The sequence below is a fragment of the Cydia strobilella genome, chromosome 11 (genome assembly GCF_947568885.1).
Source record: "Cydia strobilella chromosome 11, ilCydStro3.1, whole genome shotgun sequence".
NCBI classification, from domain to species: domain Eukaryota; kingdom Metazoa; phylum Arthropoda; class Insecta; order Lepidoptera; family Tortricidae; genus Cydia; species Cydia strobilella.
The window spans coordinates 17,943,044-17,967,000 of record NC_086051.1 but is presented as its reverse complement, the minus strand read 5'-3'; the positions used below and the strand labels follow the sequence as shown (position 1 = coordinate 17,967,000).

General features: G+C 37.5%; 2 protein-coding genes across 2 annotated transcripts; one reads left to right on the top strand and one right to left on the bottom strand.

The window, feature by feature from the left end:
• Positions 1-1,634: 1,634 nt before the first annotated feature.
• LOC134745567 (serine palmitoyltransferase 1) lies at positions 1,635-16,611 on the top strand. Its single transcript, XM_063679642.1, has 6 exons — positions 1,635-1,799; positions 2,032-2,495; positions 3,147-3,414; positions 4,723-4,882; positions 5,766-5,889; positions 13,418-16,611. The coding sequence occupies exons 1-6, from the start codon at positions 1,773-1,775 to the stop codon at positions 13,731-13,733; spliced, it is 1,359 nt and encodes a 452-aa protein (XP_063535712.1). The 5' UTR covers positions 1,635-1,772; the 3' UTR covers positions 13,734-16,611.
• A 515-nt stretch (positions 16,612-17,126) lies between these two features.
• LOC134745295 (tektin-B1-like) lies at positions 17,127-23,357 on the bottom strand. Its single transcript, XM_063679289.1, has 8 exons — positions 23,114-23,357; positions 21,474-21,690; positions 19,936-20,150; positions 19,508-19,646; positions 19,181-19,264; positions 18,297-18,434; positions 17,992-18,077; positions 17,127-17,416 (listed from the first exon to the last, which is right to left on the bottom strand). Exons 1-8 carry the CDS (start codon positions 23,320-23,322, stop codon positions 17,230-17,232), a joined length of 1,275 nt encoding a protein of 424 aa, XP_063535359.1. The 5' UTR covers positions 23,323-23,357; the 3' UTR covers positions 17,127-17,229.
• Positions 23,358-23,957: the final 600 nt, after the last annotated feature.

Sequence of the window (23,957 nt, the reverse complement as noted above, 5' to 3'; positions counted from 1 at the left end):
TATTAGTGTATCGTATATTATAATAAGAATAAATATAGTTTGTCAAAGGACTGTCTTATTTCAAACATAGACAGAGCGAATCATACTATCTTTGTCTTACACTAGTCCTCAGGTAGCAAAATGACGTCAGCGACGTCATAATGACGGCATTATTACGTCATAATGACGTCGCTGACGTATATAGCACCCAAAAGAAAAGGATGAGTTTATTTGTTTTCGTTCTTATTTACTGACAATTTGGTTTGAACAACTATATCTAAATTATGCGAATGGTTAGAAAACGTAACAGCAAAAGAAGCCACTGGAAAATAAAAAAATTGGGAAAATATGCGACTGGTTAGAAAACGTAGCAGGCAAATAAGCTACTGAAAAATAAAATTACTGGGAAAATATGCGATTGGTTAGAAATGTTTTCGGGAAACGAAGCTATTGAGAAAAATAAAATGGTAAAAATTGCGAATGGCAAAAATTGCGATCTGGAAAAAAAGATTTTCGGAAGAGAGAGTCACAGATTAATAATATGTAGCTAGCTGAGAGTACACTTGGAGTACACACTCCAGTAGAGATACGGTAATCGTAGATCCTCTTTGATCGTAGATTACAGACGGGCGTACTGGACCGCGACCTTGGTTCGGTCCGAGGCCTATTCGATCGTGTGAAAGCTGGTCCGCCCTTCAAACTTACAGTCTGGCAAAAAAGAGTAGAAATTAAAAAGTGGCAACACTGTAGTGTCGTCCCTTTCGAAACAATCTAAGAAAAACGAGACGACACTACAGTGTTGCCACTTTTTAATTTCTTTTTGCCAGACTGCAACCTTGGTGCGGTCTGGCGCACGTTCGATCATAAGGTGGTCCGCTGTACGTGTAAAGCCTCCTCCGCACACTCGGAGGGGGCTTTTGGTAAGAACGCAGATATAAGTGAGAGAACAGATACCAAGTTCGCGGTCCGGTGCGGATGTATGTGATAGGGTCTACTGGCCGATATTACCTATTAAATGCCAATTTGTGACGCTAGTACTCGCGTTTACAAACATTTTTTTCTGAAATTTCTTTTCTGTTCAGTCTGTGACATGAATCAGCCCGCTCCAGACTACGCGGCGCGAAGCCGCGAACGCGAGTGTATAGTCGATTTCGCTGATTAGCGATCTAAACTCCACACTCGCGTTCGCGGCTTCGCGCACGAGTGTGGAGGGCGCTTGTGACATGAATCTATAGCTGTGCAAGCAAATCTTGTTAGTAGAAAAAGGCGGCAAATTTAAAAAATGTAGACTGTGAGGGATATCGTCCCATAGAAAATTTGAATTTCGCGCCTTTTTCTACTAAACTAGAACAACGGAGTTTGTACCCACACTGCCATACGAAACTGTCATCATCATCATCATTCGCTTGCCCTTATCCCATTCATTTGGGGTCGGCGCAGCATGTCTTTTTCTGCCATACCTCTCTCTCGCCCGTCATCTCATCACTCACTCGCATTCATGCCATACGAAACTGTACGACAAAAAAATCTGTAATGGTAAATACGGCTTAAAAAAGATTTGCATTTGTCTTGTCCGTCACTGTCTTGTCTGACTGTCAAACTGTCATGTGTTACTGTCAGGTCAGTGTCAGTCAATTGTCAACTCAATCGCTTGCGAATGCGGACCTTGCGGTGGCGAACGGAGCCGTGCGACTTCTGTTAATTTTTGTTCTTTAAATTAATTAATATCTTGTTCAAAATTTACCTATTAATTGAAGTTCTGTTGTCCAGCACTTTACTCTTTCAAATACAATATGATCCTCAATGATATATCTAACATGGTAAGCGATCTATAATTCTAAATTAAAAGATGCTTGTTTATCGTGTTTTTATGGTTTACAACATCCTCAAGGCTAACTTATCGAATCCTTATATGTAATAACGTATTCATATCCTTTAGGCTAGACTTGAGAACTTTACTTTAATCCTTCCTTTTTTATCTATTTTCGCTTAATTAATAAAAATAAATGATGACAACTTTTACATTAAGCATAATATTATTTTTGTTTGCAGGCCGGTTGGTGGACGGTCCTGATCGCCTTCAAAATACTCCTTGCCTCCACCTACTTCTTCTTTGCTAAAAAACCAAAAAAGTACTCTCCGCACACTGATGCTTTAGCAACTGGCAACTATACTCCATGGAAGACTTTACCGTTGGTAGAACATGACGTGACGGTCGAAGAGTCTCCGATTATGGGCAAAATTGATGATAATTGTTTAAATGTTGGTGCGACTAGTTTTTTATGCTTGGATAAGGAGGAATCAATAATGGAAAGTGCAATAAAGTGCTTGCACAAGTACGGTGTTGGATCCTGCGGTCCCAGAGGCTTCTATGGTACGATTGACGTGCATTTAGAACTTGAGGAGAGACTAGCCAAGTTTCTGGAAGTGGAAGAGACATGTGTGTATTCATATGGGTTCTCCACAATCGCCAGTGCTATACCAGCTTATGCTAAAAAACAGGATATCATTTTTGCGTAAGTTTTTTTCTTTATTAGCCATTTGTGGTTCACGTAAACCCTTGTCAAGGCAGATGTGATTTTAGTTACCACATATTAATAGTAATTCAAACATGTGTTCAATGTAACATTTAAAACTTTCGCGTTTTGAACACATATTAAATCACATTTACAATCGGGTCTATCGCAAATTTACTTTGTTACCTTTATTTACCGACATTTCGACACAGGTTTCACTGGTCGTGGTTGCGGCTAACTGACGTCCCAGGAAAATGTCACACGGTAAATAAAGGTAACAAAATAAATTCGCGATAGACCCGATTGTAAATGTGATTTATGTGTTCAATGCTCGATAGAAGTTACATTGTCATTTCTGACCGGCAAGTCTGGATAAGGGTTAAACTTAAGGGTATTTATAGACTTAAAGACCCCACACACAAAAACACAAACAAGAAGAAAATGAGACAAGAAGAGTATAATTCATATTATTCTTGGGAAAATTTAGACTATAATGGTGCATTTTAGTTTCTTGTTCCTGTTAGGTTGAGTTTTATTTCAATTCTAAAACATATATATGTATATTACAATTAACCACTGACCTAGAAAATATCTTAAAAGTTTTGCAAAATTATATTTATTTATAAGTGTTTTCCTGTTTACATTTTTCAGCGATGAAAAAGTCTGGTTCGCAATCCAAAAAGGTTTTGACGCAGCCCGTAGCACAATTCGCTACTACAAACACAATGACATGCAACATTTAGAAGCGCTGCTCACCGAAGCCAAAGAGAAGAAGCAGTTGAGTGCCCGGAGACGAGCATTCCTTGTGACGGAGGCTGTGTTCTTCAATACCGGAGAAATGTGTCCGCTTCAGGAAGTGGTCGCTTTGGCACGGAAGTTCAAATTGAGGATTATTTTGGATGAGAGTTTGAGTATTGGGGTATGTTATTATTGTCTTAATTTTGTAGCTTTTTATTGTCATGTCTGTTGCAAGAAAGTTCAAAAATTTGGCATAAATGATCAGAACAATGTAGAAATTTTAAAACTAACACGGCAAACCCGCCAAAACCCGCGCGGCAAGAAGATGTTGATACAATTCCTCGCCAGTCTGCCTGTGACCACGAACGTAACGTCGCGTTCGAAACGTCAGTCCATAAATAAACGCAAGTTTGTACGCGATTAAGTCCCGTGTTAGTTTTAAAATTATGAGTGAAAATCGTGTTAGTTTAAATCAGTATAATGTAGAAATTTGTAAATAACTTTTGATTTAATCATGGTTTTAATAATATAAATATTTTCTACCATACAAGGTGCCCTCGAGGAACCCAAGGAATGATGATGATTGATGATAACTGTCAAGTGACTAAAAATTCTTCAACTACCTAATCCCTAACTACAAAATAACACTATTTTTAGGGTTCCGTACCTCAATAGGGAAAAAACGGAACCGTCTGTCACAGCCCATTTGTGACCCAAAGACGGACATGTAACGTAAACAAATTAATTTTAAACATGGGGGCCACTAGCGGGGGGGTAAATGAGAAAATTAAAAATAAAAGTTTTTCAAGCTCGATATAGTTTGAAAAGCTTTTTTTTTGTTTATTTATTTGTTTCATATCAAATGAAAGACCTTATTAAGAATCTCAAATATATTTTTTTTGTAATTTTAAAATATGTAAATAGTTTAGAAGTTATTAAAGAAAAATGATAATTTATATCCGAAACTACTGTGTCTAAAGTTTTGAAAAAAAATACACAAAATAGTTCTTTACCTATAGATGACAGGAAAACCTATTAGAAATGTGCAGTCAATAGTGAGCCGGACTTAATTACTTAGTTTTTGATCTGACCCCTACGGGTTTTTTAGACATTTCACTCAAGTTTCACATTAAAAAAAATACATTGTTAAAAATTGTGTAATGTACGGAACCCTTGGAATGCGAGTACGACTCGTACTTGGCCGGTTTTTTTTTAAAGTGACATAGTGTCACTTTGTCTCTTGGCAAATTCCTCCTCTAAATCTGCAACGAGTCCTATACATCGTAGCTCTTTTCCAGAAAGCGGCTGTTTTCTTTATCTCGTCTTCCCGCTTGCAAAACTGCCTTTCATTCTACTATATCCTCTGGGGTACCAGTTCGTAATTTCTTTGCTCCACTTTCACTTACACTAAAGTTACACTCACATTAAAGTTTCACTTACACTAAAGTTTCACTTACATTAAAGTTTTAATTTTCTTAATTATACTCAGGTATTAGGCAAAAACGGCCGCGGTCTGACCGAGCACCTCAACGTGCCTCGCGACGAGGTGGACCTCATCGTGGGGTCCTTAGAGCACTCGTTCGCCAGCGTCGGGGGCTTCTGTGCCGGCTCGCACTTCATCGTGGAGCACCAGCGCCTATCCGGCTTAGGTGAGATTAGAAACTATTTCCTAGGGTCTGTTAGGTACTAGATACTATAATGACAGTTTGTTTGACCAGTTTAGTAAAAAACCAGACATTGTGTAGAAGATTGGTCCAATCGGCGATTCTTTTTAGCTATTTTGTGTCTTCTCAGTCCTCATTGTATTCCTTTACTGGAGATCATGTAAATATGATATCAGACCAAGTATAAGAGAAGCCAAGTTTCATCGAGATGAGTGTTTGTAGTGTGATGGACCTCAGTGAGGTACGTACACCTTAATGAGGTGGACCTCATGGTAGGGTCTTTAGAACACTCGTTCAGCTTCGGGGGCTTCTGTGCCGGCTCGCACTACATCGTGGAACACCAGGGCTTCTCTGGGCTAGGTAAGTCGCGAACCAACAGGAGGAAAGTGTCAAAAGGCACTAGACGAAAAACCCTGGGTGAACACTATTAAATTGTCGCCTACATTTTTACTTTGCTAGCGTATTGTATCGAACCTTTTTGAATATACTTTTGAAATTTGAAATTCAGATATCTATCTATTCCGATTATTAGGTGTGTAAACTGTAGGTAAAGCCAAAGTTTTCAGATTCATAATATATTTTGGCCAAAATATGAACCTGTGGCACAGGGCGGACACGCTATACATCAAAAATCACTTGCGTTTCTATGTGTGATCGGCACGTCTGTACACGCGTCGTGCGTCATAGTCTGAGTAAGTTGCTTAAAAACAGTACTGAGCGGCCGGCAAACGGCCGTCAATCTACTGTCGCGGGGCGAGGGCACTCGAGTCGGGGCGGGGCGGTGCGTGACCGTTCTGTATGATAATACTATTACTTATTCTGTGGCCGAAGTTAACTTTTTTTTTATAATTTCATAATATATTTCCAGGTTACTGCTTCAGCGCGTCTCTGCCGCCGATGTTAACGCAGGCCGCCATCTCCGGCCTCGACATTTTGGAATCCAGGCCCGAGATCCTCACAGAACTCGAGGAAAGCTCACAAAAACTAGACAAGTACATAACAATTACACTTAATCTCCCTTGAGACGATCACATTTAAGACGATATTCTATATACTAACCATATATTTAAGTTTTATGTGTACTAACAACAATGATCTCAGTTGGTCTATGAATAAAAATTAAATTCCACGTAATAGGTACACCATTTTATTGGTCCGTGCACCTTTTCATAAATTTTTTCATGGTTAAATATAAAATTAAAATAAATACGCTTTTCCGTTTGAGACGCGTTTTTGACGTCGTCCCTTCAGAATCTTCTTAGGGCCATTGCACGCATAAGGCTTAGAACTTCCATATATTCCCAGTCCACTATAACTTGGATCTTTTTAAATCGAGAGTGAATAGACATCTTTTAGGTAAGCATGATCCATCCTAGACTGCATCGGCACTTACCATCAGGTGAGATTGCGGTTAAATGCTTGCCTTTTTGTAATAAAAAAAAAGAAAAAAAAAAGAACGCACTGCGGTTTTTTCAAAAGCGGTTCCGCAACCGCAAAAAAATGTAACGTATACGGCATGCTTTATAAGCGCACGCACTTAAAAAACTGAAACCGCAACTGTAGACTACTGTCTGTCTGTACTTAAACTGTCTAGCTATCTCGGTTCATGATATAGCCTGATGACAGACAGACAGACAGCGGAGTCTTAGTAATAGGGTCCCGTTTTTACCCTTTGGGTACGGAACCCTAAAAACGTAATCACTATCAGAATGAAAGTAGGTATCCATCATGAATCATATGAGTCATTTTGATAACGATTGAAGCGATAGAGATTTGTTTAGATGATTCATGCTCTTGACAATACATAGTACATTCTATTTACAGACAGCCTACGATAATATCTACGTAATCATCATTGTGGTGTTTAGATTTACATCCGTTAATCTAACCACTCTTGGATTAATTATATTATAAATAAAACAATTTATTATTGTTCCACACAGTGCGCTCGAAACACCGCTCCGCCACGACAGTCTGACTAGTGTTGCCAACGCATCTGATTGATTTATTTATTTATGAACACCACATCTCTTCCCTTTTAACAAATTTGAAATTGTAGAACAATTCATAAAATGAACCATTTACTAAATAACAAAAAGTAAACTCGCACTACACACATTTCTAATCAGCATCTTAGCTTTAACCAAATGAGTGGTAACAATTAAAATTATGCATTTAGAAACAATGACAAAACTAATAAATCACCACACACTTTTTATTAACTCGGTGTTCACCTATGAATGACAACACCTAATGATAATATCAAGAAGTCGAACTCCAGTTACCAATAATATTACAGCTTTCCACATAGTCTTAGAAACCTTATTTCTTGTAAATACCCTTTAGTGTACAATCATTATGTTTACAATATGATCACGACTATATATTACCTAGCCAGCTTTGGATGCTTAATATGTTAACAACAATGAGTGATGTTAGACTAGAAATATGTACCACTGGTTAGTAGCACAACATATATATATTCTTACTTGAGTCTAGATTAGTCCTTAATGTACTACCTACATACATACCTAAGTCTAAAGTAGACCATATACTGATACATCAATGACATGTAACATTCACTGTAGCAATACTGATACATCTATGACCTGTACATCTAGTATAACAATGATTGTTCCATAAATATCTTGTTCGCAGTGTATCCTCTTTTGTAGAGATACCTATGACATTTATAATCTATTACCTCTCCTTTCTTTTAAATGAAATTGTAAGTACTTTTGTTACAATCTGCATCTATTCATTTCAGTGTATACTTGCAATTATATCATACATAATAAAATCTGTTAAAGTTTGTCAAGGACTGTCACATTTCAAACATAGACAGAGAATCATACTATCCTTGTCTTACACTAGCACCAGCACACAAAAGAATTATTGCCAATTTGGTTTGACCAACTATAGATAAATCTATTGACCCTCTATAGATAAATACATGAAGCATATATATGTTTAATAACCTTTCATACTTACAATATTTTTTGTAGTTGAAACTACCTATATGAGCCAATGTGCACATTTTCAACATTCTACACCATAATTTTAATCAGTAATCAGTCATTAATTTCTTTCATTGGTACATATGATGGTACATAATAAATAATAGTTATGACCCTGTAAGGGCACTGAAAATTAAAATCCTTGGTATCTAAAAGTTTTAGTTTATGCTATATATATTAGTATAGTTACCCTTTTGCTACCGCTATTAAGTATTAAGACAGATTATCTTTATTTATAACATGTCAGTATCAATTAATTACAATAATTAGTGACAAACATCTAAACATGTTTCACATAGATTTGAATCCCCATATCACGCACATTTTGTCTACAAGTAAGTAAATATAAGGATACATACGCCACGCAGGTGGCGCTGTAATCGTTACAATGCACTTAATTGTCATAAACAATCAAGATATTTGAAATCGCTTCACATTTTACTATTTTTATTCTGTGTTGGTACTGTTGGTATCTAAATACTTACATAAAATACATAATACATATGTATTTTAAAACAACAGAAACCAAATTATGGCGACAAAACGTCGTGCTAACTTGCGTTATTTGCTTGATGGAGGATTCAGTGCAATATTTGTAACCACCAGATAAACTCCACTGACCTTCGCCAGGAATTTGCACCCCAAATGGACTGTTTAGCACGTAGTCAGTTTTCAGCTGCATTGGTTGGTTGTGAACTTCCTGTAAGAGAAATCCAGACGATTCATCTGTCACCACGCTATGGGTGTGTTTTATACCCATTTGGGAAGGTACATAAGTGATATATAAACAATTCAAGCAGTTGTCTGTGTTGTGAGCCGTTAATCAAATTGATTGACATGTAATAATTTGATGTTGTCTTTCTTGCGTAAATACATAATGGACTTGTGGTATGGACTAGAATAAGCAGTATACAGTAGTATTTAGGTATTTATTTGTTCTGTTACAGGTATACATTTCAGGCCATTAATAAGGCATAAGCGTCAACAATTTAACGCAAAAATGAACCCTATAACTTGAAATAAAGTTCAAAATCAGGTGGAAAATATATACCCTCTGCCTTAAAAACGTAATACTCCATTGCTATTTATAATGTACACATTTCATGAAATATTGAGTTTTAATGTCATAGGATACCTTGTTCCTGAAAATTCTTGCTGAAAATTTCAAGGAATCAATCTACCATAAATTTGTTTAAAAACATCATAGGTAACATTGCCACTAATAAGTACATTATTCTAATCCCTCCTATAAGGTGATTGTATATCCTTGGACCTAATGTATTTATTATTTAACCTTTTTGACGCCATGTCAAACACAAAAGCTGTCACTCGGACGTTACGTCACCGAAGTGTCAAAACTGAAATTGAACTTGATGCACATGCACGTAGCTCTCTGTTGCGCTGTGGTCTGTGGTGGATGAATCCGTCTTTGCGCATTGTACCTGCGGTGCCGATATATCGGTCATTGGCGTCCAAAAGGTTAATACACAGTAAGAGACATTGCCAGCTTGCCTAACAAATGCAGGCCGCACAATGCACAAGATTAAGATATGATTTAAGACTGGAAGGTTTTAAGATATGGATACCAATATGTGCCCGTCGAATTTAATTTCAATTTCGATGAGGTGGTCTAAATCACTGCCACTCAAGAGTTGACAATTTCGACATGATCACTAGTAAGGTTAAATCAAAACTCCATTAAGATTTTCTTTTTACTTGCACTTACCCTATTCCACTGACATTTAGAAATATATATGGCTCGTAACATACCACAGGTGCTGACATCATTATACCTCACGCAGCTAAGTCAGTCTCCATTCCTGGTCACTGATATTTTCTCTGAAAATGTTGAACAACACCCACAGACGTTGCAAACAACAATTTTACTGAAGTTGCTGTTCTCAATGTGTTAATTAGGACATATTGTGACATATCAATATAACTTAACATTTGCATTAACACCCAGTATAATTATTTTGCTCTGTAGTTTTGTAAAATCTGGTGATGCCCAAGAAACCTGAAAACTCATATTAATTGTTAGTACACATTCCTAGAGTAAATCTACTCCGGGACATTGTTGTATTCTCTACTAAGGCCTTGTCTGTCAGACCTCTCTTTCAGTTTTTCTTTTATTTTATTTTTTATTTTTTCTAACATTTATATGTTAACATTGTTAACACTAAAACGGCTTCCCCTTCCAGGGATAAGCTCCTGCAATGTGAATCATTTTATAACAGGTGTCTTAAACAACTTCTTTAGTGCCTCCATTGTAAAATTTGATAAGAACTAATAAAGTTAATATAAGATATATAATCTAAGTCAACTTGTTGACATTTGTTGTTGCTCATAACTTGTCTACCATAAGACAAAATTTAATTGAATAGGCTAGATGACAAATGTTGATTTCAATGATATCACTTGTTCCGGTATATCTTGAGAATCAAATGTTTGTATGAGACTCATCCTGTTAAAACTTAAAACAATCCACAAGTCAGAAATGTTGGTCACGGTCTGACAAAATTTCTCAATACAGGAACTACTTATATGCGAGATCCAATTCCAGTAAAAGCCATCTTGATGTACAGGAAACAAGAAAATTGCTATTTAAATATTTACAGTTTGTATAACAAATAACTATATACATCTACTTTTCAATAAAATGCAGGGAATCATTTGAACAGATACTGCTAAAATTTGGGTTTATTGAATGGACAAGTCATGAACTTTTGAGAGCTTATTTTGTTTCAGATGTCTTGTATGTATATTACTGATTACAATATTAATTCTTATAAATCTCATTTTAAAATTTAAAATGCAATGTACTATTATGCACTAGAAAGAGAGAAATGGAAAGAGTTGGGGGAGGCCTTTGCCAACAAAAGGCATACAGACAACCCTATTATAATAAATAATTAAGATGTAATATACAAAGATAACAAGTGAAACTATGTAATTGTCTGAAACAAAGGCTATTTTTATTTTATTATTATGCAGCATACAATAAGGAATCGAACACACAATCTCTTCTTTTCATTTTGAAATTTGAAAACAAAATAACCTTGTGTAAGTGTAATACTTTGGAGTTCTTGTATTTCCATACATTATTAGATAATCCAAATCATTGTGATAAATTGCTCATTTATCTACTTCACTAGACAGTGTATTATTGATTCAACATAAAGTCATCTTGCCAATTTACCTTGTAATAAAACATTTAGATTAGACTCCATTTGCAATCCACAGACGCCTCCGGGTTACACCCATTAAGGCATTAGAAAAAGCACAGTAGTAATTTTGATCTGTCAAAATGAAGATACAAAATACTAGTCCTTTTGTAATTCTGAGCAACTAGGGGATAATTTATTTGTTTATTATGTCTTTATATGTGGAAATACCACCAAGCATTTACTTTTCCTTTAGATTACCCTGTACATGCAGGTCATATTCCAGTTTTCATAATTTTTTATTAGATAAGTACTCATGGTACATAGATTTTATGAATAACTAACAAGTACAATAAAATTCATTTTCATCAATTTATCGCTTTATTCGTTCCCATCCATTTTGTGGGGTGTATGATGTATTATTTGACAACTCGGACGTACGAGTTTACATCATTTTCGGCCGCAGCCAGTAGTCATTTGACATTTTAGCGATTTCTTCCCATCATTTTATGGGGTTTATGGCTTTACTAGGACTTTACAACTCGGCCGTACGAGTAACCTACACCATACATCCGGCATCAGCCTACACCAACTTGTTGGTATTTTCGTTATTTGGGTTTATGGCTTTACTAGGACTTTACAACTCGGCCGTACGAGTAACCTACACCATACATACGGCATCAGCCTAAACCAACTTGTTGGTATTTTCGTTATTTACGACATGAATATACATTCATTTACTGCAATCGTTTGTCTATCACAAGACAAGATTGAATTGAATTGTACTTATTTAGTTAGAATTTCGATACCATTTATTGCCGCTGCAATTGTTGGTAAACATGGCGCCTTATTTATTTCTGCACGCTTATTTGTCACATTTCGTGTTTACTTACAGTTTTCCTATTTACCTCGTCGCCACTTGTGGTGTTTAGATTTACATCCGTTAATCTAACCACTCTTGGATTAATTATATTATAAATAAAACAATTTATTATTGTTCCACACAGTGCGCTCGAAACACCGCTCCGCCACGACAGTCTGACTAGTGTTGCCAACGCATCTGATTGATTTATTTATTTATGAACACCACAATCATCATCCTGCTAGGCCTTGTTCCCATTTACTTGGGGTCGGCCTTCCCTGTTCTTTTCCTCCATTCTGCACGATTGAGTGCAATGTCGGCGTCTATATTAAGCTCTTTCAGGTCTCGCTGAACCGTCGTCAGCCAGGTGGTAGGTGGTCTTCCACTTCCTCGCTTCGTCGTTGGAATATCGAGCGCTACCTTAACCATGTAGTCTACTGGACATAATATCTACGTAATGTAACTTTAAAAAAAGATTATAATATCTACGTAATGTAACTTTAAAAAAAGATTAACTTTGCTTAATATTGTCTTCGGTTACCGCGATAGTTACTCATGAAATAAAACTATGAAAACGGATTATATCGCGTATATTGAATTTATAATACATCCTGACGTTTCGAACCCTTTACAGCGTTCGTGGTCAACGGGTGACTGAGGAAAAATTACAAAGTGCAAAAAATACCCACATACTAAAATAATGAACAATCATAGACTACAAACTTTAAGGCTGGTTGTACATGCAAAATCGGTTCATAAGGCTAGTTATACACGAACGCTGTAAAGGGTTCGAAACGTCGGGATGTATTATAAATTCAATATACGCGATATAATCCGTTTTCATAGTTTTATTTCATTAACTTTGTTTCTTTTTCTTTTGCTATATGGGTATCAAGTGAAAGCTAGTGAAAAGGCAATTTGAGAAATATATGATAGATTCTGCCCGAGTCTTATTCTGAAACCTTTTATACGCCTAAACCTTCCTCAAGAATCACTCAATAGATCGGTGAAAACCGCATGAAGATCCGTTCAGTAGTTTTTGAGTTTATCGCGAACATACAGGCGCTGCGGGGGACTTTGTCTTATAAGGTGTAGCCTATCGATCTGAAATCCCTACTATCCATACTAATATTATAAATGCGAAAGTCTGTCAGTCTGTCTGTGTGTTACCTCTTGACGCTTAAACCGCTGAGCCGATTTAGTTGAAATTTGGCATATAGTTTGAGTCCCGGGGCAGGACATAGGATAGTTTTTGTGTCGGAAATCATCCCTAAAGAGAGTGAAAAGGTGGGTTAAAATTGAGAGATTTAATGAATTGCCTGATAATTGATGTCAAGCATAGCTTATGCTCAAATTGAATGATTGCTATTACACTTCATTCAGGCGCTAAACTTACTCTAGCTGCACTGATTCCACGCAGACGAAGTCGCGGGCAAAAGCTAGTTTTAGTATAAAAACAACTTTCTTTTCATTCCAGGGCGCTCTCAAAACTCAAACACTTCACATTCCGCGGCCACGCCCTCTCTCCAATCAAGCACGTGTACCTCAAAAAGGATCTCACGGACCGCCTCAAACACAGCTACCTCAAGAACATCGCGAACTACTGCCTCGAAAGAGGCGTAGCTCTCTCCGTAGCGGCATATCTAAGGGACGTGGAGCACAGTTGTCCGGAACCTTCGATACGGTTGGCTTCGAGTAGGAAGTTGAATGATGGGAATATCAGTTTGGTGTGCGGGATGCTGGACGAGGCGTATGAGAAGGTTGGTCCGCAGCCGGAGCTGATGGCGTTGTAAGGAATATATGATCACGCGCCATGTTGCGGAATTTCACTGGAACTAATATTTTCATACTATACTGAACTGTCACCCTATATAGGTACATGAAAATAACAGCGCCCTCTTGACAATGATCATGTGTCTATTGTTTCCCATATAGTTTTAAGTCATAATGTATCGTTTGTCCACATTTTCGTTAGTCATAATTTGGTTTTTCTCAGAAACGCGTAACTTTACACGATTGCCATAAAACAAACCTAACGTAACCTATTTATAGGATAACCTGAGGAAATTCCTGAAAAGTTAGCCGTTTCAGAATTATGACTACTGATAATATGACAATCATTACGTTATGACTTTCAATAATTATGTCAAACAAAGGGACCCCCAATCCCCAATGATCATATATTCCTGGTCAGGCTTTAGAGGTGAGCATATTTGAGGAAGGGGAATATAAGTCCATTTGCGAGATTATGGTTTGCCATAGCACAATATCGTAGGCCGTAGCACGGTCGCATTTTTATCACCTGTCACCATACGTGTCACGTTCTAACAAGTATGTTAGTGCGAAAGTGACAGGCGATAAAAATGGAACCATGCTGCCACCGCTGGTGTAAGAAATTGACATAAACTTTAACAAAAAAGAACGCACATTAAAAATGTCATGCCATTTCGGAAATTTTCCTCCTTCTGTGGGGAAATGCATGAATTCATTATTACAGTATAACGCCCAAATAATATTTGAATTAGTCACAGAACTTTCTCCAAGATCCCATCATCTGAACCACCTGTAAAGTGTAAATAAAAAATTTAATTTTCCAAATTGGCCCAGCCGTAATTGAGAAATCAAATACATACATTTAAAAATTAAATCAAGATCCGAACGAACTGACAACAGTAACAATAACCTCCTTATAAGTCGGTAAAAAGGGTAAAAAGTGACTTGTAATAATTTCACCCCTGGACTACAGAATAAGTAAAAATACTAAAGTACAGAAGGTTCACTCGCCTTAGACCTAACTAAAATGCGGAGTAAACCACTGCCTTGACTATTTATTTGTTTGAATCAACACTATTATTTAATGACTCTACCGAGTTAAATCATCGACTATTGCAATGATTTTATTAATAACATTTAAAATATCATGAGGTATTTTATTTTACTAAGCACAGTATACAATGCATTTATATGACGTCGCAACTTAAATAATAATTTAACATAAAATAGTTTAACATATCAGAATTATATTATAATATATGTTATAATGTTTACACGAATAACACATGTTCCATAATGGTTAAAGATATTACTTAAAACTAGGATAAAGTGTTTATTTGTTAATTATTGAAGTGACAAGTGACATTTGACATTTCGAACTATGGAAAAGACCACCATCTACACTAGCGCCCCTAGCGGCGAATTCATACGCGTTAGCCCTCATTTTTAAGCACTACGTTATTTACTTGCACTATTATGACATTTAATAGTTTTACAAATACAAAAATACCGGTATTTAATTCGAAATAGGCAACATGGTCACAATTACCGGTATACCGGCATTCGTTTTTCACTAATATATTATACACAATACACATTACTTCATAATACTATTACCTACATTTGGTTTAAAGAACAATAAGTTCAAGTATTTCTCACAACAATATTATGCAGATATCCCTCAAGTATTAATCACTTACTTAACTAAGTTACATCCGTAATATACACAAAGTACATAGATTATGTGCCTTTACAATATATTCAGCGAATACCAAAGCAATATTCAAAAACCAAAGTTCTCAAAACTGCCAACGCCTATGTTGAGTGCATAAGTATAATTTGTGCATTATAAGCTACGCACGGTAAACATTGTAGCTACGGAATGAAAACCGGTAAAAATGTGGAAATTACCGGTAAACCGGTAAATTACCGGTATTTCTTACAAGTATCTTTTTTTTTAAACAGCCTACACTGAAAATTGTAGCTAGGGAATGCAAACCGGCAAAAATGTATGGAAATTACCGGTAAACTGGTAAATTGTCGCCGTTTCTCATGCTAAGTTTTTAAAGGTTGCATTTGCTAATTTGAGTAATTGTAGCCGCATGCTTTTTTACCGCATTTGTGGTAATTTATTTACTGCTCTCATTCCTAGTTTTAACCTCCTAAATAATGTATTAAAATACTGAATTTTTTTGGAATAATGTTTTTTTACGTGTAAGTACCATTTGTCTCAATCGAAATATATTTAGATATAGACCTTGTCACAATGAAGAATGTTAACAATAATTATGTTAAGGTGCTCAGTATTATAAAATCACTATTTAAGAACTGACATACATATTACTTGTAGAACTAGAATACAAGATCAAACGCCAAGGACATCTACATATAATAGTCGCCGAGTTTTTCACTCAGAATTAAAAACGAACTAGTTGTTATTTTGCTTTAAAAAAACAAGCTCATAAATAATTACTTATTCACTTTAAAGGCAATGACAGCGTATTTGTGACATTATAGGCTACGGTAACTGCTTACCATCAGGCGGGCCGTATGCTTGATTGCCACCGACATGGTATAAAAAAAAAAAAATTATATCATAAAAGAGATATACTAAAATATTCTAACGTACACGTAAGTTTCTATGCATATTTCTATACAAATTGACGCGATTTCATTGTTCCAAAATATATAAGATTTAGTAATTTATAAAAAAACTATTTTAAAAGTTCTCCTGTAGTATGTATGTCAGTCAAAAAGAGCGCAAAATGGCCTAAATATTATAACGATGTTAAAATTTATTGTTCGAAATACGTTATGTAGGTCATCATAATAAGATTAATAAAGTACATTATTGCACATCGCTTGTTACTTATATTATTTTTTAATAAATGCATTATTTATCGATTTCTAAGTGTTCCTATTACTAGCCTATCCTTAATTAAATTGAACACTCTTGCTGGTGCAATTGAATAATAATACTTAAGTATTTACTGTAATACCGGTACGGAACCGGTTAATGTAACACAACAATTTATCGAATTTAAACTGTCGTGCGTGAGTCATACTAACTTCAGCCAAAACAACGTGACGGTTAACGTGGGTTTAACCGTTGTTTTGGCTTAAGTTACAATGATTTATGATAATTGATATGATTTTTAGAGAAACTGTCTTGGTTACGTAACCGATAAAAACTCGTAATCATTCTGTGACAAGTGTCATATGTAGGTAATTGATAATTATTTTTATTCTATGCCTTGTTTGACAACAATTTGATATGGTTTAAAGGTTACCGATTCCGATACCCTCGGTACCGGTATTCCGCAATAATTATAGGAAAAAATCGCTCAATTTGAGCTCAATCTAAATCATGACTAAAAATCGGGTGTTTGAGTCTTAGTTTCTATTAGTGCACTTATTACCGGTTTTAGTAAGCAGGACGCTCCAAACTAATCGGTGCTACCTGCATAATAGGAAACGTTAATACCGGTACACCCACTACCGGTACCAGTATACCGGTTATTCCGGTACCAACTCATCTTTCATATGACAGTACCCCACGTTCCTCTTAAACTCTGTCTCATCGGGGCCATGAATCGGTTTCCGTATGTCGATGAGACGGCGATCTGTCTCTAAAGCTTGGTTCTTGTACTGAAGGTCCTTGGTCACTCGTTGGTGGTGGTTGTACATTCCGTGGTACGTTGTTCTGGGGAGAGGATGGCACATTGAACCGGTACCGGTATTTTGATATGAAACAATAAACATTCTAAAAAGGTTTATAAGTTCTTGACCCGTATTAAAAGCGGGCCGTTTATAATATGTGACGTTTTCAACCAAAAGGTAACACATTGTCGCTTGTCGATAAGGTTTATTTCAAATTGAAGCTATATGGAAATAGCGCCTTATTGACAACCGACAATAAGTACCCTTTTGGATGAAAATGGCACATATAATAAATATCGCTAAATAGAACATCTCTTTCTATCAACTTTATTTGTTAGATAGGCGCTTTTAGCTATACTTTCAGCTTGCATCTCATCATCAATAGATGCGCTCATGCTTGTAGATTACTTTTAGACCCGTTGGGCCCGTTTATCAAAAGCTTGTAGCTTGTAATACAAGCGGAAGTCCCTTTTTGACAGCTTTTGTTAGAAAGGGACTTCGACTTGCTTTTGATAAACGGGCCCCTTGATTGATAGGTATTTATGTAGGGCTTTTACACCTTATATTGCAGGTACTTGATTAAATTAGTTACCTAATACCGGTGATAGTGGTACTTACAAAGCATCTTCCAATTTTTTCTCGAGCATAATTGAGCTCATGTGAACTCTCTCATACTCCTCCATTAGCCCACGCATTGGTATATCCTAAAAATACAATCGACTTAAAAATGTAATTAACTTTAAACGTGAACGGTTTGTGACATTGAAACGTGATCGATATGGGTGCCTATCTAATACCGGTATACTCGAGTGGGTATGGGATAACTACCGCAGTGTTGAAAAGCCGGTACCGGTATCGAATTTTACCAGTAAACGGGTGCCTTAGATATTTATATACAATACCTATTAGATTAATTGGATTACCTGAACTCTTTCTAACACTGGTCTTTTAATTCTCATTTCCAACCGAGTTTCCACAAGTTTGGTGGGGTTGATTTTGTCGGCGACGGCCGCACGAAGGGATTCAATTTCACGGTCCAATTTTGCTAGGTTGCTTTCCAGCTGAAAAAAAAACAGTTCAAAATACTTAAAAAAAAAGGAAACTTGTAGATACTAGATACTGACTCCATAAATGTAATATTATAGCATCTGTCCGCGACTTTATCTGTGTGAAATGATGATGAGTGATAAGTCCTTCATCGGGCCTCAAACCGAGTTTGGCTTGGTTTATAACTCATATCATTCCAAATTTCATCTAAATAGTTTAAGCGGCCTAAGCGTGAAGAGGTATCAGACAGAGAGAGTTATTTTCGCATTTATAATTATAATATTAATTCTTTGAAAGTGATAGTCTCTTTATAATGTTAGCTTAAGTTTCTCGGCGTATTGGTTTTTGCTGTAATGCCGTTTAACCATAATATATGCTATACCCTATTCAGGGTCCATGCTGTTACAATTAAAATGATTATAACACCTATATGTACCCTGGATTGCAGTAAATAAATGAAAATGAAATAATTGTAAATATTTATCAGTACGGTTTTTACTCACTATTATTTTTAGTGCACGACGTACAACCGCCGCGGACACTCGTGCCTGAGGATGGATTCCCAAAGAATCCGAAACATGTCGCCAAAAGCGACTAAAAATAATAGTGAGTAAAAACCGTACTGATAAATATTTTGAAATATGTCTCACGATAGTTTAAGTGTGAAATAATTGTATTAAATAAAATAAAAATAATGAGAAAGAGTGTAGAAAGTGAAACTCGCCCCTTTCCCAGGGGGGTACTAGTATTAGTGCATTACCTTGTATTTTTGCCACTCCATCTCATTTCTCGCTCTCTGCTGGTCGTAAACGCGTCTTCGCATTATCATCTCCACCTCTTGAGACTGAAAAGAGCCATCGGATTATGTATAATATATTGCTTACTTGCTTAGCATAATAGCGTAAGTATATTGCTCAAATGGAATATGGAATGCCTTTTCTAGCACAAAGGTTCTTGAATGGCGAGCACGTAGGGCAAGACTCCAACGAGGTGGACCGGTTACCTTGAGGGTACAATGCTATCAGTCGTTGTGGATATTTTTAGGGAAGGCACAGCTGAAGATCTCATATGATTACAGTTAACTAACCTGAGCATACATCTGGTTGCGCGCCTGTTCCCTGCTTTTGAACATGGTGGCACGCAGAGCCTTTGACTCTGCCATCAGCTGCTCGGCTATCTGCACCGTGTTTTCTATGCAATTCACGTAGCTTTCTTCGGTCATTGACCTGCGAATTTTTTTTTTTTTAATTTTATTAATCATTAAAAGCTTTTATTATGGTACTTATCAAAACTATTGCTATTTAAGGTGCATAAATCTATATTTCCATACAATACCGGTTGCAATAATATTCAAGTGTATCTTGTGGTATATAAAGAAATAACCATCATTTTGTCATAAAATTTAGAACGATACTATGAAGTTCATAAGTTATGAACATTAAATAGGTACCTAAAATACCGGTACTATACCGGTAACATACCGGTTTCATCTGTAATACCGGTACCATAACTTACTCAGCCGGTATCCTCGTAGGCTCCAACTTGTATGATATATCAGAACTATTCCGATCTAAATGCTTCACGTGGTTCTCCAAATCAAGAGTTTCCTCTTTATTCTTTATCTCTCGTTCTAGCCGACAGAGGGCGTTGTTTAGTTCCTTCAGCTTTTCCCAGCCCATGTGGCATACGTCTGTTAGTGTGCGTTTGCTGTTCTCGATAATATGGAGTTCCTGAAAGTTGTATAATAAAATTAGAACCCAAAAGGCAGCAGTGAAAACCGAAGCGGTTTGCAGTCAATTTATTTTTAACTAGGTATTGCATCGCCACCTGAACTTACTTTCGCGCGTTTATCCTCATTGTAGATGCAGGAAAATCCCGCGTGTGAATATTACGGATCCACGATGACTGATGTTTATAAGATTGCCGGCATGCCCGGCCCGGCGTGCATTTTTAAAATAGTAGATTGTTAACAAAGGGATGAAATGATGCCTTTCACTCGAGTTAAACACTACTTTTAATTTCGAATACGAGGAAAATAAAATGCAATTGTTTTTTTTTAAACATGACTAAGTAAAAGTATACATTTTTAAAGTGTTTCTTGAGGGTACTTTCAATTAACAATTTAGGCAAAAGTTTTTTATGAAATAGGAGGCAAACGAGCAGACGGATCACCCGATGGTAAGCGATTACCGCCGCCCATGGACACCCGCAACACCAGAGGGGTTGTAAGTACGTTGCCGGCCTTTAAGATGGGAGTACGCTCTTTTCTTGAAGGTTTGAAGGTCATATCGGTCCGGAAATACCGCAGGCGACAGTTCATTCCACAGTTTAGCTGTGCGAGGCAGGAAGTTTCTAGAGAAAGCACAGTTGAGGACTGCCAAGCATCTAAGTGGTGAGGATGGTAATGTTGTCGCGTAGGGCGATGGCGAAAAGAAACGGCAGGGATTAATCCGAACAATTCTTTGGAGCACTCCCCGTTATACACGCGATAGAAAATGCAGAGCGAGGCCACATCTCTACGCAGCGCCAAGTTATAGAATGGGGAGTTAAATATCGGAATGGAAATTGTATTGTATAACAAATCCATTTAAACCCAAATTTCAATTGCTTATCGTAATTTTTTCTTTAAATCGTACTTGGAACGTAAAATGCTCTATAGTGCAGAAACATACCATTATTTTCTGCACGCCTTTTAGAACAGCAATGCATTACCCTCTTTCAGAGCATGAGAAAATACACGCTCGCTAATTTAATCTTCGGTTCGCCTAATAGGTATTATCAGATTTAATAACCGGTACTTCATTCTCACCCAAAAGATTGATACCGAACCGGTAGGGTAGGGTAGTACGTAGTACCAATACCGGTATCGGCGGTATCAGTCGTACCGTTAGATACTAAAGCCATGTGATTGTTAAGGGAGTACCCTACTGGATGTAAGGTCTAAGTCAGACCATCCATACGTTTGCAGCGCGTCTTTATTGCACAATATGCAAAAAATACAAATGGCGGACTTTACAGTTCAACTTTGACAACCAGCGCCATAGTTTACTTGCCTTATTCAGTTCTTCCCCTAACTGGTCCCTCGTAAGCTCCGGCGGCACCCTCTGGTCCCTGTTCGATAAACACTGCGAGGACACCATAAGTGGGACCTGTAGCGACTCCAAATGTAGCTCTGTGGCGTTCTTCTCCTCTTTTAGAGCGCGGATTTCGTCACGAACCATCTCGCTGGTGAAACGCTGCTTCTCGCGGAACGAGTCTACAAAGAATATTCTAGAAAAAAATAGTTTATGGTCTATGGTGAGATGGTGACTATTGTAAGCAAGGGCCTGACACTCTTTAGCCCGCTCCAGACTACGCGGCGCCTCCGCGGCGCAAAGCCGCGAACGCGAGTGTGAAGTCGATTTCGCTGATTATCGAACTAGACTCCACACTCGTGTTCGCGGCTTCGCGCCGCGATTCGCGCACGAGTGTGGAGGGCCCTTTTGATAGAGAAAGATAGTCTTATTGCGATTCCTATAAGAGGAAAGAGAAAATAGTGCCATGCTTTGTCTTTATCACCGACCGGGCTTTTTTTTCATGGTCGGGTTATGGCATCATAGCAAGGAGGGGCGATGGCGAAATACCGAAATTTAAAAGAGTGAAAGAGAAAAAGGATTATGCTGCCATACATGAATATGTCTCTCTCTTACCCGGTCGCTCGGTTTCAGTTTCATGTCTAATCAGTTCGCTAATCAGCGAAATCGACTCCACACTCGCGTTCGCGGCTTCGCGCCGCGTAGTCTGGAGCAACTTAACGTAGTTCTTTAATTATCACACTGGAACCGCACGCCGCGGCGGTGCGTGAGCGAGACTAATATACACGTATGTATAGCGCTGATAGCGCATACGGATCCACATCCACAGTGAAGACCGCTCTAGTGTGCCTGGCAGCTGTTAATTGGTGTAGGCCAGAATAGCCAGCCAGCAGCTTGGCTATACAGGTAAAAAAAGTATGTTAAAAAACCGGCCAAGTGCGAGTCGGACTCGCGCACCGAGGCTTCCGTACTTTTTAGTATTTGTTGTTATAGCGGCACCAGAAATACATCATCTGTGAAAATTTCAACTGTCTAGCTATCACGGTATTCACGGTTCATGAGATACAGCCTGGTGTCAGACAGACAGACGGGCAGCGGAGTCTTAGTAATAGGGTCCCGTTTTTACCCTTTGGGTACGGAACCCTAAAAATGACCTTTTTCTCGCACCCTGTATGTTTTTTCTAAAATCTGTAAACGCCAATCTTCATTAATTTGAAATTGAGGGAAGGTCTTCTAAGATGATTTTGGCGTAGCAGCACGGGATCTGATAGCTGCTTTCACTGACCCAATAAGAAAATCCACCCTGTATACTAATGTTCACCAATTTTACCCAACTACGGCAATGCCAAAAAATAAGGGTTAGCAGGGTCGTAGGTAGAGGATATGGAGCCCGGGGCAGTCACCAAATTTGGGCCCCCTGACGACTGACAAGTTTCCCTGCTGCTGCCTTTTGCCCATTTTAGCGCCCACCCTTGGATGGCGCCCGCGGCACTTGCCCCCTCTGCCCCCCCCCCCCCCCCAACCCCTAGTTACGCCACTAAGGGTTAGTATTATCATTAAAGTGCAGGGCAAAGTATTCGGCCAACTTTGTTGCCTACTACGAGTATAATAATACTTGCCTATCCCTCAACAGCTCATTATTGACGTAATTATCCCATCGCGTAGTGACCGAGGTCTCGTTCCTCAACTGGTTCGCCCTGTTTCTCAACTCGTACGACTCGAAACGACGCACTCTCGCCTCATTCTGCAGTCTTTGGATGTTCCTCGTCCAGTCTAGGACACTTGGGCGAGGGTGGGGCTTCTCGAAAACTGGGATAGATGCATCCATGATGCATGTAGTAAATGCAACTGATCGAGTGAGTGGTTGTGACTGTTGTGAGCTTGATGTTTGATCAATAACATTTTCAATAAGCAACGTGTCATCATGTCATGGTTGTAAGCAATGTATTTCTCTAGTTTTCATGTTATTTTCTTTGGAAACCAATTAAACTCATCGCTATAAATTATTAATAGGTATGATAAGTTCGAAAACTACGAAATTATGAACGAAATATAGCGCCACGTCAGTTAAGAATGTTAAGATTACAGTTTGATTTTTCCGCAAAAAAAAATCATAGATAATACCAGACAGCAACGGCAATGGAATTCTTGTTCTGCCAGTGAAATTATAAAATTTGGAACACAATTATAAAAATAAGAACATATATTTGCGATATTTATTTTACTTATTTCAAAACATTGAATTCGAATTTTCATTTTATAATATAGTTTATCACAGGACTGTCTCATTTCAAACATAGACAGAGAGAATAATACTATCTTTGTCTTACACTAGCACTAGCACCCACAAGAAAAGGATGAGTATAGTTTTTTTGGTTCTTATTTACTGACAATTTGGGTTGACCAACTATAGTTAACGAATTGTTTTAGTCAAGTCATAGAAAAAAAAAAAAAAACATTACT

What these genes read in the sequence shown, in the direction of transcription:
- LOC134745567 (XM_063679642.1), top strand. Translation starts at nt 1,773, where the DNA reads ATGATCCTCAATGATATATCTAACATG. An exon ending in ATGAGAGTTTGAGTATTGGG is followed by an intron (nt 3,415 to 4,722) that starts GTATGTTATTAT and finishes AATTATACTCAG; the next exon opens with GTATTAGGCAAAAACGGCCG. An exon ending in CCAGCGCCTATCCGGCTTAG is followed by an intron (nt 4,883 to 5,765) that starts GTGAGATTAGAA and finishes ATATATTTCCAG; the next exon opens with GTTACTGCTTCAGCGCGTCT.
- LOC134745295 (XM_063679289.1), bottom strand. Translation starts at nt 23,322, where the DNA reads ATGGATGCATCTATCCCAGTTTTCGAGAAGCCCCACCCTCGCCCAAGT. An exon ending in AATGAGCTGTTGAGGGATAG is followed by an intron (nt 21,691 to 23,113) that starts GCAAGTATTATT and finishes ATTTTTTTCTAG; the next exon opens with AATATTCTTTGTAGACTCGT. An exon ending in TAGGGGAAGAACTGAATAAG is followed by an intron (nt 20,151 to 21,473) that starts GCAAGTAAACTA and finishes TACAACTTTCAG; the next exon opens with GAACTCCATATTATCGAGAA.